This window comes from Dasypus novemcinctus, chromosome 9 (genome assembly GCF_030445035.2).
Source record: "Dasypus novemcinctus isolate mDasNov1 chromosome 9, mDasNov1.1.hap2, whole genome shotgun sequence".
Taxonomy (NCBI): domain Eukaryota; kingdom Metazoa; phylum Chordata; class Mammalia; order Cingulata; family Dasypodidae; genus Dasypus; species Dasypus novemcinctus.
Genome location: NC_080681.1, coordinates 66,465,584 through 66,480,034, shown reverse-complemented (window position 1 = coordinate 66,480,034; position 14,451 = coordinate 66,465,584). Strand labels below are relative to the sequence as shown.

General features: G+C 33.1%; 1 protein-coding gene across 5 annotated transcripts in view; it reads left to right on the top strand.

Annotated features, from left to right (window-relative positions):
- Positions 1–14,451, top strand: part of EFCAB7 (EF-hand calcium binding domain 7) — a 49,917-nt gene that overhangs the window by 5,701 nt on the left and 29,765 nt on the right. For all 5 annotated transcript variants that reach the window (XM_004448922.5, XM_004448925.5, XM_004448923.5 and 2 more), the window contains 5 exons: positions 1,057–1,268; positions 1,908–1,994; positions 2,524–2,719; positions 3,586–3,707; positions 13,911–14,052. In XM_004448922.5, coding sequence (XP_004448979.1) covers positions 1,057–1,268; positions 1,908–1,994; positions 2,524–2,719; positions 3,586–3,707; positions 13,911–14,052 — 759 coding nt within the window. The remainder of the gene's footprint in view (positions 1–1,056; positions 1,269–1,907; positions 1,995–2,523; positions 2,720–3,585; positions 3,708–13,910; positions 14,053–14,451) is intronic.

Genomic DNA, 14,451 nt, shown 5'->3' with positions numbered 1-14,451 from the left:
GAATTTCCACCTAAGATAGTTGTCAGTATCCAATAAAAGGGTTTATAATAGAAATTGGTAACACAATTCAGGACAGTTACCCTTTTAAATTCTGTTAATTCTTTCTATTGTGCTTAGGAGGCTTATCATTGGTTAATTTTAGATAGTATTAAGTCTTATTTTCTCTATATTATAGTGTTATGGTTATATGTAGAGATTTGTTTATTTTCAAAATATCAGATTACTCCTATTCAATTGCAAAAAATATTTACAATGTTTAAAATCTTTTTTTCTGTATGATGTAACATATGCAAATATACAAAGCCTTTCCCACACATAATTCTTTGCCATTGACATATAAGGACATGGTTTTCAAAATAAGAATGTCTTACTTTGAAATAACTGGTTATAGGATTATTTTTAAATATTCTTATTAAGAATGAAAAATAATCTTTTCATTGCATCCCTATAATAGTCTTCTCTCAATGTATGTTGACATTCTTAATTTTTAGCAGGGCCATAATTATAAAGATACTTTTTTTGCATTTATTTGACATTAGGGACTTGACTAATATTTTTGAAAGTCTTCTACCTTGAAGTAATGAGCATTTGACATTAATACTAAAAAATAATGATTTTTCTTATTTGAGCCTTCAGTAAAATACTTGTTGAGCAGAAAAAGTATGCTGTTCTGGATATCCTTATGTCTTCAAAACAACTAGGAAGATAAGTGTTTTGCTTTGTTTTACCTCCAGTCACTCTTAAGAAATATTCAGATATTATCAATTAATTAAACCATGTGGACTGAGAACCAACCCATCAGAATAGGGAAAATCTTTCATTCTTTTATTATTGCTCGTATTAATAAGTCAAGAATATTTACTGGGTTAAATATGTTTTATTTTTGAAAGTCAAGAATACACTGCTATCACTAGATTACAGACACCAAAGATAATGTATTAGTTTGTGTGTGCATTTGTTTAATATCATAATATATATAATAATTTAAAGAAAAAATAGACTTAAATACCAATTGCAAATGTTACTATAATCAATAATACTTGTTTTATTGGGCAGCTCTTCAACATGCAGGAAGAAATCCATCCCAAAAAACCATTAATAAGTATTGGACTCCTCAAACTGCCAAAATGAATTTTGATGATTTCTGTATAATTTTAAGGAAGGAAAAACCTATTTCAAAAGCAGAATTGCTAAAATCATTTAAAAAACTAGATGTAAATGATGATGGCTCTATTTTACATACTGACCTTTATAAAATTCTAACAAAGGTAAGATCTGTGAAACAGTTTTGTAATGTTCATTTTTTGCTTTCTTTGTTTGTTTGGCAAAACAACTTGGACACTAACCTTTGACTGCTTCCAAAGTCCACATTAAAAGCGACTTTCATTGGTAGGTGAAATGAATCACATGTATGCTGCTTATAAAGTACTTAGGGATCCTTCTGGATGAAAGTTGCTTTGTAAATAAAAAAGAAAGTATGATATTGGCCCACGTTGCAATCCCCTTGTGCTCATATGCAATTCTTTCCTACCCAGAAATCTACAAATTAGTGATAGGTCCAATGTGATAAGTAAAATAGAAGGAAAGAATAGATAGGATTAGGAACCATTCTGTTTGGTACACTGTTAGAAAGTATCATTACTCTAAGTTCAGTAACACTTATTACTGGATCAATGATATATGTTTGCTAAAATTTAGTATATACATTCAGAACACTTTCAAAAAAATTTAATAATATTTTGGAATTTTAGTTTAATGTAATAGTCTTATTCTTGCTTGATATAAATATTTTAAGATTTATAATGACACCATATATTCAAACTTACTTGTAGGAAAGATTAAAATGTTTCTGTTATCCTCATGAATAACAAAGTAGTAGTTATTTAAATTTTATTTTGTTTTTTCAGAGAGGTGAAAAGATGACTCGAGAAGAAGTAAGTGCCATAATAAATTTGGCTGATGTAAATGCTGATGGCAAGTTTGACTACATCAAGGTACTTAAAGCTCGTATTAATATAAATTTGCATACTCTGTAGGAAAAATTGTTAAAGGGGCATTCTTTTTAATATTAATGGCACACTTATATACTGTGCACTTGAAATTTAATCTCTCCATTCCTAGAACTGTAATCTAATATGACTGTATTAAAAACAGTATGATGAAGTTAACATACAAATAGACTTTCTCTTCAGAAATATACTTTTTCTGGAGTGGAAGAATCATAAAAATTATTTAGAACAAACGCATGTCTACACATGTCTTGTAAAAATATAATAAATTACTTCTTCTGTAACATTTTATTTTTACTCAGAGTGTGACCTCTTCATTGAATCATGGCTGCATTTCACTGGGTCACTTGAGAGTGGTCAATCTGATTCAAGAAAATAAAATTACTAACCCAGTTCAATAGGAAATATATTCCATCAGTCTATCCCTTGCCTACTAATGTTCATTTGCCTTCTCTTCCTCCCAAATGTATGACTGAATGTTTTAACCATTGGACTACTGTTTTGTTTCCTATAGTTTTGTAAATTATATATGACAACCAATGAGCAGTGTCTCAAGACTACACTAGAAAAACTAGAGGTTGATAGTAAACTAAGGCGTCAACAGTTTGGAAGCCACATTGAAGAGTCCCCTGAAAGGAACCCATTGCCAGTACCAAAACCATCCCCTAGAATTGTAAGAAAAACTGATCAGGAGACATTCTCAAGTAAAGGTATTAACTATTTTTTTTTTTAGATTTATTTTTCATTTATTTCTCTCCCCTTCCCCGCCCCCTCAGTTGTCTGCTCTCTGTGTTCATTTGCTGTGTGTTCTTCTGTGACCGCTTCTATCCTCATCAGCGGCACCAGGAATCTGTGTTTCTTTTTGTTGCATCATCTTGTTGTGTCAACTCTCCATGTGTGAGGCACCATTCTTGGGCAGGCTGCACTTTCTTTTGTGCTAGGCGGCTCTCCTTACGGGGCACACTCCTTGCGCGTGGGGCTCCCCTACATGGGGGATACTCCTGCATGGCAGGGCACTCCTTGCGCACATCAGCACTGCGCATGGGCCAGCTCCACACGGGTCAAGGAGGCTCAGGGTTTGAACCGCGGACTTCCCATGTGGTAGGCAGATGCCCTATCCATTGGGCCAAGTCTGCTTCCTGGTATTTACTTTTAACACTAAGACTTGCTTGATCAGGAATAAAGGATCATATTCACATAAATTTTCCCTTCTATCTTAGCTTATCAGTGATAAAATATGAGACCAACTTTTGCTAGCTACCTCCTCTAGACTCTTTTAACTATAAATGGCCACTGAAGTAAAATTTTATTATGGAACTTGGTTATGCTTGTTATATTTTTTTTAAACCTAAATTTCAGACTAAAAGGTGAAATACTAAGGTAAGGAATCTTATTAGTAGCCTATTAGTTAGGGATCATTAAAGCCTGGTAAATATAAAACTTTTGACTTTATTTCAATAGGAAGAACAAAGAATGGCATTAATATGTAGACCTTTTATACTACACTGTGTTGCTAAATAAACTTCATATTGACAGCCTTTTATAATGTGAGACAAATGACTATTACTTGTTACAGGTGACATGAGGAGTCCTTTACTGTCAACAAATAAAAAGTTCAAAACATCTGTTTCCTTCACAATTACCATGGGTGCCAATAGTAATCGAAACTCAAAATTAACTGAGCCAAACTCTGTAAAGGTATAGTATTTTAAATTAATAGATATGGCTTTTTCTGAAAAAAAGACATTAAGTTTATTAATAACTGTTCAGTGTCAACAGAGAACCAGTAAAGTTTGTTCATTGAGATTTTTCTGTGAATTGTAGAATTTATACATGATAGCCAGTTATAATTCTTTTAAAGTAAAAATAACAATATTATAGTTCTCATTTATAAACGATGACTTAAATTTTTTACTTTGATGACTACATTATGTAATTATATACTTTGGCCATAAAATTTTTTGCCTTGTTTAACAAGTCCTTTCTATAGATGTTTCTTATAAATCATTCATTCAATATCAATTCCTATGAGAGAAAGACAGCAAAGTCACTTTACTAAGTCAATATTTGTAGAGTGTTAATATTGATCTTCTTCCTTTGTTTTCCCTTTCTAGACTCAGCCTTTACTAGTTTTCTTTCAACAGAAAATAATAGCTACAGAAATATAAAACATTAACTGGAAACTGCTAGAGTACATTAAAAATGTGTGCCTAGAGACCTCTGTAAAAGGGGAAAAAATGGTTATGACCACATACTATAACTGCTGTTAGAAAACTGAACTGATTGTTCTCAAGAGTTACATTTTTGTTTCAAATAACAACTCTGTATTTGTTATTGAACTCTGAAGTCCCTTATATCTTTAAATTGCTAGACAGTGACATTTGTTCTATATTAAAATTTTAAAACATGATCTCCAAGGAATTATGTTCAGACTGTTTAGGAATCTGTACACCCCAAGCAATTTGGTGTGCATGTCCAACATGTTCACACACAATATTTAGTGTTCCAACAATATTATTTTCCATCAGTAGAAACTTTTTGTGTTTTGCAACTAAATTGAATGCCAATAAAATTAACTTAGTTAAATAATTATGGTTTACCTAATTCAAAAGAGTAAACAACCGTAATTTTAGCCAGTATAAAGAGAGTTATAAATAAATATTAGCATGGATTATATTAAATAAGACTGTTTCTCTCTCTCACACTCTTGTTAATTGGGCTAATGCCAATGCAATTCCTTTAATTTAGTTCAACAAATATTTATTAAGCAGGTAATCTATATGTCAGCTATTTTGCTTAATGCAAACTATGGGCCTTGAATTTTAAAGTGAAGTCTTTCAGTATTAACAGTATACAAAGGTGGGATAGCATAGTATTTCATTTATTCATTTATTCATTCAATAAATATTTATTCAGTGACTACTTTGTTCCAGGTTCTGGTCTAGGTGCTGAGTAAGAGCTTTGGATGAAGACAGATTTGAGCTTGAATTCTAGCTTTGTCACTTAAAAACTACATGACTTGGAAAAGTTAAATGGCAGCCTTCTGAATCTCAGTTTCCTTATCTATAATTTGGGAATAGTTATATAATGTGTGTTTTTTTAAAATTTAATTCAGAAAAAAATATGTAAAGTATTTAGCACAGTGCTAGGGACACAGCATTCACTTTATTAAATAATAGTGTTATTAATATTATTACAGAAATAACTGAAGATCTTTAATTTGGGAATGACATGATAAAAGCATAGTTTGAGGAAAATTAATTTACTATTGTACTGTGTAATGGAGAACTTAAATAAGGGGCCTTTCTGAGAGGCCAATGGAGTTATCCATCTATAAAGTGATGACAGGTTGGCCTTGGTTAGTACCTAGTAGGATGGGACAGATCTGATAGACAGTACCAGAATTAGGCTGTAGGTCATAATGATTGTGTAAGAGGAAGCAATTTAACTTTTACACCAAAGACCTCAAAAGTAAGAAATGGTGCCACTGATGATTAGGAATTAGGTAAAAAGTTCTAAGGGAATTGAATGGTTAAAAGAAGGCCTACTGTCAACTTATTAATTCTATGACTTTTATATAAAATTTAGTTGCTTTTGTAAATTTTAGATAGCCCTGTATTTCTTACCTGACCTTCCACATCCTATTTCCGGTCTGAATATGGCACACTGTTGCTTACCATCTGGTATTTCTTAGAGGAGTTCAAGTGATTTAAAAATTTGTGATTCTTTAATTATTCAGCAGGTGTCAGTTCTTTGCATTTTACTTTGAAGTTATTTTTTTAAATTGATAATAATAGCTATGCTTTGAGAGAAACTTGGTTATAAATATAGTTATTATATAATTTATTTCAATTGAAAATAACAATAAATTACTAAAAAGAGTCATTAAATTAATTTACTTCAAATACTTTTTATTTATTTAAACATGTTTGAGCACCTCAATTTTGTGTAGAGCAGAAAAGTATGGAATTGGGACAGAGAAGAAGAGACTTTTTAGAAATTAAAAAATTGTAATAGGTTAAACACAAAACATATTTTAAACCATAAATCCAATCAGTTGTTAAAGGACATGAATTATAGGAAGAAAATAAGACCCCTAGAGAGGTTACACATGTATTACATTCTATAAACCATACTTAGGTGTACTGTAGCACTATTTTTTTTTAATCCTTCTATCTGCTTGGTTATGTTCTGTAATGTGCAGGGGATGTCAAGAATTTTCCTTTGTGGGGAGTAACTTCACCTTTCTTGCTAAAGCCAGGCATGACTATAATTAGAGTAAGCTCCAACCATGAGTAGTAAACTCTATATGCAATACTTTCTATATACAGACTCCTAATTAGAATATGTCTATATACATTTTTTGTGTTGCATATGATATATGCTTATGACATGCTATGATAACTAGGCTTATATATATATATAGCAATAAAAATATAAATATTTTTAACATGAAATGGTTTATGGTATTAAGTTCCTGTTAATTTTCCTAAAGAATCCAAATAAAAGTTAGGTGACAATCTGTATTAATTTTTCCCTTTTTAAGTCATCTACTTAACCTTCTACTTTTAGATATGTACAGTTTATAATTCTGTAATAACATAAAGTTTAATAGCTGCTCTTTATCTGCTCATCTCAGCCAACATAGAGAAAGGCAAATAGCTTTTTAATTTTAGTTTGTGACATATATCTATAAAAAAAGAATACAGTGATATAATGATTTCATATAAGTTCCTCCTCTGACTAAATCTATAACTGATATACTGCTTAATAATTTTACTTAGCCTAAAATTTTAGTGATAGTACAGAATTCATGTCAAAACAAATCATATTTACTAGTGTTCTAAGAAAAATATAAGTTTACTGATATTTAAGTGTTTTAATAGAATTTTCCATTTTACTTAATTTATAATTTGTGTTTTTCAGCATCTCCTTATTTATTATGAATGAAAATAAATAAAATTTGTGTATGACAAGTAAACGAAGCTATTAGCTGTTTCAGTTTACATGAATTTACCTGAATTGGTAGAATATAGCACCACCTCATGCCCTATATAAGTATTACAAGATACTATAATGTCTACTTTATACTGTCAAAAATTATACATGGAATTTCTTACTCTGTCATTCTAAAAATTTTAAAACCTCAGCCTTCTTCCATTTTGCTCATATTACTCATTCTATTTAATCTATAATTCTCTCAAATTGATTTATTGGAATGAACCAGCCAGTTTGTCAGTACTTCCTTTTTATAATTGTAACATTTTAGTTTAGGTCCTAGAAAGAAGCTTTGTGTGATTGAAAGTCTGTTTCTTTTAAAAGAAATTTTAGGGTGAATAAGCACAGTATGTTTAATAAATCTGATAGATTGTAAGAAATTAAATGCTACCTTTTAAACAGTAGAGTTACCAATTCTAGTAATATTATTTGGTATTCAAAATAGCCTAATTATTATGTTGAAGATTGGTTAATATAAATAATAGGACATTTGTCTTACTTCTATTTCATAATATCTGTTATTCTACTTCTTTCCAGCCTTTTTTAACCCATGTATACTATTGTAGTATGCAAATTGGCTGTGTGGAAAGAAACTTAGAAGTTCCCTTCTACCTGTAGCATTATTTTCTAAAATTGGAACTTAGGTAAAAACACTAATAAAAATGTTTGTTTAACTCACTGTCCAGCTAAATCTTATAAAGACACTGCCTGTCAGCCCGTGGCACTGTGTTAAAATAGTTAATATGGAGATATGTGGGACAGAACTAGTATGCATATACCAGCTATAAAAGTATTGTAGTAGCATTCAGTGAGCTAATATGTTTTGTAAAAGTAAAATAAGTCTGTTTGAATACAAAAAGTGCAAAACCTGTGTGAAAAGGTCAGCAATGGATTTTTGGAGTTCAAGGCTTTCTGCTCTGGCCTAATGGCAATGAATCTGGCTGCATAGAAGTGGCAGTGACCCTACTGAGAAACATCAAAGACAATGGTATTTTAAGGGCCTGAAAGAGGCAAACAATTGGGACAAGCTGTAAGATCCCTGCTAGTCTATCAAATTATTAAATACTGTTTAGCTGGGTAACAGTGTGTATTAATTTAGCCTGTAAATTAGACATGGCCAGCATTAATAATGAGTACTGGCTTATATAGCCTTGCCAGTTGGAAATTTTAAGCCCTTGAAAAATGAAAGTCTATTCTGCTAGTTGGAAGTCTTATTGTTTGTTGTTGAAACTTTGTTAATCAGTGAAACGTCATTTGTGTAGACTTTGCAAAAACAGAAAGGGAAATGTTGTGGGAAACTGGCTCACCTGTTTGTTATTGTAAATGTTACACCTGTTAAATATTGCAGTTGTTAGATGTTGCAGTTGTTCCCTGTTATTGTAAATGATGTTGCAATTCAGATAGCAAACAGCTGCTTAGGAGTTTCCCAATAAATACGATGGGAAAACTAGGGTTTGAGGTTCTCAGTTCCAGGAAAAAAAAAAAAAAAAAACCACCAGCATATGGAAAAATCCCTTCCATTTCTGAGTCTTCAAACACCACAAATTATGTTCACTTCCATTGTACCAGGCAAAGTACATTATTTTCTTATAGTTTCATTTAAATACTTTTTTTAAACTAGGTAACAGCTACACCCATGATTACAATACAAATTTAAGACATTTTCCAGCTGCTTAAATCTATATTTTTTAGTAACACAACAAAATAATTAATTTTGTCTTAATACTTCAATATATGAATAATGCAGAATAATGATGCTTTATAATACCTTATTATAATATAATAAACATGATTTCTTTTAAGAGCTAACTTTTTTAAAAGATCTTGGCAGATTTTTTTTTTTTTTTTAAGATTTATTTTTTATTTATTTATTTAATTTCCCCCCCTCCCCTGGTTGTCTTGTTCTTGGTGTCTATTTGCTGCGTCTTGTTTCTTTGTCCGCTTCTGTTGTCATCAGCCGCACAGGAAGTGTGGGCAGCGCCATTCCTGGGCAGGCTGCACCTTCTTTTCACGCTGGGCGGCTTTCCTCACGGGCGCACTCCTTGCGCGTGGGGCTCCCCCACGCGGGGGACACCCTTGCGTGGCACGGCACTCCTTGCGCGCATCAGCACTGCGCCGCACTCCTTGCGCATGGGGCTCTCCCACGCGGGGGACACCCTTGCGTGGCACGGCACTCCTTGCGCGCATCAGCACTGCGCATGGTCAGCTCCACACGGGTCAAGGAGGCCCGGGGTTTGAACCGTGGACCTCCCATATGGTAGATGGACGCCCTAACCACTGGGCCAAAGTCCGTTTCCCATCTTGGCAGATATTAAATGTTAAATGGAACAGAGCTTAGAACAGTATAGTTGGTAGAATAGAAGTAGCACTTTAGAGAAAATAAAGAAGCCTGATTCTAGTTCTGTTTCTGAAATCAAAAAGAATTGAGGCATTAAACTTATCACTTTGTTTTTCTGCGCTTCCTCATCAATCAAAAGTGAAGCCTGAACTAGATTGCTTTTATACTCATTCCATCTTTAATATTCTGTAATTCTATACTGGTAAGTCATCATTCCAGATGGCTAAATATTTTTAAAGTATATTCATAAAATGTATTATTTGAAATTCTGAGAATGCTACAATCAGAATTGATTGACAGGAAAACATTTTAAATGTTTTCCATTTGATTTCAGAATCATTGTTCAAGCTACCTCAAGAGTAACTTGTCTAAATATTGTGAGTATATCTATCCTTTATTCTCCTTGTCAGTCATCATTATCCAAGGTCATGTTAATTATGTTAAGGCCAATTGACTCTGAGTTAACATCAGTATCTGCTGTATGTTTTCATTCACAAGATATACACTGAAGCTAAATGAAATTCAGTGCATACTTTTAGCCATCATTAATAGTTGTACTTGAACTTTTGGCTTAAGCCGAAGTTTGAGTTTATACAACAGACTTAATAAAATTTTTAAATTTGGTCCCTGAGTATATTTTCTTTTGGAAAGACAAGGTCTAATAGTAAAAGCATTGATCCCCAAGTCTTGAACTCTAGACCTAATACTTCTATAAACTCTTTGTTGTAAGATTCTGCACCCATATAAACCTCTGGGCACCTCAATTTCTCTGTTTATTAAAATGGCTAATTTATATCTACCCCATCTTGCCTCTTAAGGGTGGTGTTGCAATATCATATATAATGACTTATCTCTGTCATAGGCAATATGGCTTATTAAAATAAATTCCAGTAATTTGTGGTCACACTTAATTTCTCATAATTAAAAATACACATATCTTTTATACCCCAAAGGTGTGACAATGCATCTGATTAGTAACTGAGAAAAGCTAGTATAATAGTTTGATAATGGTAAAATCTTACTATATATAAAACCTTAACTTTCATTTAAGAAGAAATCTCGAAAGAAAAGATGAGTATAAAAATAGAAAATTTAAATGAGTTGAAAATTAGCGAAAACTAAAATAAGAGGTATATAGTCAGCCAAAGGGGTACTGATGCAAACTACCAGAAATTGGTTGGTTTTTATAAAGGGTATTTATTTGGGGTAGGAGCTTATATATACCAGGCCATAAAGCATAAGTTACTTCCCTCACCAAAGTCTGTTTGGAGCAAGACGGCTGCCGATGTCTGCGAGTCTTCTGGCTTCTTGGGTTCCTATGTTCCTGGGGCTTGCTTTACTCTGGCTTCAAGGTTCCTTCCTTCCTGGGGCTGGCTTCTCTTTCCTCTGCGTGCTGACTTCCCAGGGCTACAGTTTAAGTCTTCAGCATCAAACCCCAAAATCAAAACTCCAACATTAAAAGCCCTCAACTCTGTTCTTTGCCATGCCTTTTATCTGTGAGTCCCCACCCATCCTCTTGGCCGAATCATAACTCAATCATGCCCAGGTACAGATCAGATTACAAGCATAATCTAATATTTCTTTTTGGAGTTCATCAATTATATCAAACTGCTCCAAGAGGTAATAGAGAAAATAAATTAAGGTTTACAGAGCTTGATTAATATCTAAAAGAGTCAAAGAAAGTATTAAAACATGTAAGAAAAATGCCAAGTATACAATAAGCTGTGAAAATAGGAGATGAGTAGGCTGTTCACACAAAAAGAAATACGAATAATAAACAAATGGGGAAATATTCCACCTTGCTAGTCAGAGAAATTCAAATTAATGCAAAGTTATTATGCCTTTTTAAAATTATGAAATACTCAGGCCTACAAAAAAATAGTGAATACTATAATGAATGCTTTATGTACCTATAACCTTGCTCAAGAAATTACCTCCCTATATACCCAAACTGAAAAACTGATAACATAGTACTGACCAAATAATAGTAATGGTAAAATTTTATAGTCATGCACCATTGGTGATATTGTAAAATGACATAACTGCTTTACAAACTAATTTATTAGTAGTCTTAAAAATATTCACACTTTTTTGCGTAGAAGTTCCTCAAGAACACAATTCACCAGAAGAAAAATTTTTAGACAAGATAGTATTCATCTTAGCATTATCTATAGTGGTGAGAAATCCGAAATGACTTAAATGTATATTTTGGGAATAGTTAAATTACGGTTGTTAAATAAATTATGGATAATCGTAGAACCAGTTAAATTGAAAGAATTTATATCGAAAAAGGTTTTTGATAGAACATTTGAAAAAAAACAAAATGGTGTTAATTAAAATGTTAAAAATAAGTTTCTATATAAGTCTAGTATTAGAAAGGATTACATAAAAATCAAACTCAGGTGGTAGAATTATAGGAATTTTTACTATTTTTAATTTCTAATTTTAAATAAATTTTGATGTTATGAAAATAATATAAAAGTGAAAATAATTATATAATAGAAAAATGATGTGTTCACACATGTTAAGATAATTTAGCTTTTTAAAAAAGTGAGTGCAAAATCAATCTCAATAAATTATGTTTGACCTTGCCTTTTCAGTGCCATAGTAAATCTTTCAATAATGGATTAATATTTTTTATGTTATTGGGATACAGTTAATGCCTACCTTTTCAGTAGTTATCTTAATATTATTAGAACCTTGAACTTATTATCTAAATATTCTTACATTTAATTTTTCATAATCATCCATCATAGAGTCACTACTTCAAAGCCTTATTAATATTCTATTTTTGGAAGTCATTAGGAGTAGAACCTAAATATATCTTAAGTTACAGGTAGGCAAGCATACTAATGAATGAAAAGCATTTTTGCCCACATCTGTGGTAATGGCAAAATTTCTCATAACTTTAATTTGAAAAATCATTTCCTTTTTGCCCAAGATGCCATCTTCAAGTTTTCCTGAATTCTGATCCTGAGATCCAGCAGAACATACTAATTTCTACTGGGAAAATGTATTTGACTAGACCGAGAGATGGTGGAGCCAATCTTAAAGAAAGAACTTTCTCAAACCTGAAATTTTGTATTCATCAGCATTTTTCTGTAACCGTGTATTTTTTTTTGTCCAGTGTTCTCCCAGTCAACTTGACTTGAAACAGTTATTTTGGTTGTCATATATTTTATCTTTTTTTTTTTTTTTAAGATTTATTTATTTATTTAATTTCCCCCCCTCCCCTGGTTGTCTGTTCTTGGTGTCTATTTGCTGCGTCTTGTTTCTTTGTCCGCTTCTGTTGTCATCAGTGGCACGGGAAGTGTGGGCGGTGCCATTCCTGGGCAGGCTGCACTCTCCTTTCACGCTAGGCGGCTCTCCTCACGGGCGCACTCCCTGCGCGTGGGGCTCCCCCACGCGGGGGACACCCCTGCGTGGCAGGGCACTCCTTGCGCGCATCAGCACTGCGCACGGCCAGCTCCACACGGGTCAAGGAGGCCCGGGGTTTGAACCGCGGACCTCCCATATGGTAGACGGACGCCCCAACCACTGGGCCAAAGTCCGTTTCCCCATATATTTTATCTTTAAAACACAAAGTCCTATTGCTTTTCTTTTGATATATTAGTTTTAGCAGTCCTTATTACCTCTCCATTCTTATAATGTTCCAAGCACTAATCTCACCCCAATTATTGCAGCAGCATATTTGTTACTTGCTTCTAGGCTTTAGTTGCCCTCAATAACTGTTTTTCTTATTTCTTCCCTCCATTATGCCCTTTCCTAACCTTTCATTATCTAATTGCTGCCCGTCCTTCAGGGTACAGTTCATGGATTATCCACTCAGTTTTGTTGTTGTTGTTTTTAAAGATTTATTTTTTTATTTATCTCTCCCCACCCGACTTGTCTGCTCTCTGTGTCCATTAGCTGTGTGCTCTTCTGTGACCGCTCCTATCCTTATCAGCAGCACCGGGAAACTGTGTTTCTTTTTGTTGAGTCATCTTGTTGCGTCAGCTCTCCGTGTGTGCAGTGCCATTCTTGGGCAGGCTGCACTTTCTTTCATGCTGGGCGGCTCTCCTTATGGGGTGCACTTCTTGCGCGTGGGGCTCGCCTACGTGGGGGACACCCCTGGCGTGTCATGGCACTCCTTGCGTGCATCAGCACTGCACATGGGCCAGCTCCACATGGGTCAAGGAGGCCCTGGGTTTGAACTGCGGACCTCCCATGTGGTAAGTGGATGCCCTATCCATTGGGCCAAGTCCACTTCCCTCCACTCAGTTTTTATTGATGTCCTCACAGCATCAGTGAGACAACTATTTACTGAGCACCTACAATGTGTCAGGCACTATTTTAGTAATTGGAGTTATAGAAATTTTCAAATACATAATGCATTTTTTTTATTCTAACCATATATTACTATCAATTATAATTAAATTGTTTGATTCTATTCTTTTACCTCCTAAATGTTGCAAAATAAAGAAATGATTAACATTTCGTTTAGATCCTAGCAGGTTTTACCTCATTGCTATGCATGCTAGAAACTTGTAATAAATGCTGTTTAATTTTTCTCCCCTCCATCTCAGGAGTGGCAGCAAACACAAACAAAGGGTTGTTTCTTTTTGGAAGAGGATGGTGAAATCATTAGTCATCAATACAGAATGCAGATAGCTCAGAGGTCTATAGTTTATGTAACAATTAAGCCATTAAACCTGAGTCAAGTCGAAGGCAAGTTTAAATTTTCTGTTTATCTTTTTAAATGTCAGTTTGTGTTCTGTTTGAAAATATAGTATTTGATAGTCCTGGTTAATGAAGTAAATAATCTACTTAAGTAAGAAACATATGGTTACATTTTTTAAAAATTAAAGTATTAGTTTATATATTGACTGTGTAGAACATTATGAAAAGAAAATAAATACCTTTGTGTATGTTTAAAACACTTTATTTTAATTTATTTTAAAGCAAGAACAAAATGTTACCTGGTCTCCTTATAATTAGAAATAACTTTATTTGCTGTTTAATCCTGAACTTTTTACATTTATTTTTTTAATTAATATATTTAAATGAAGTTCTATAGGAACATAATTTTGGGCAATATAAAAGTACAAGTGTTTATATATATATATA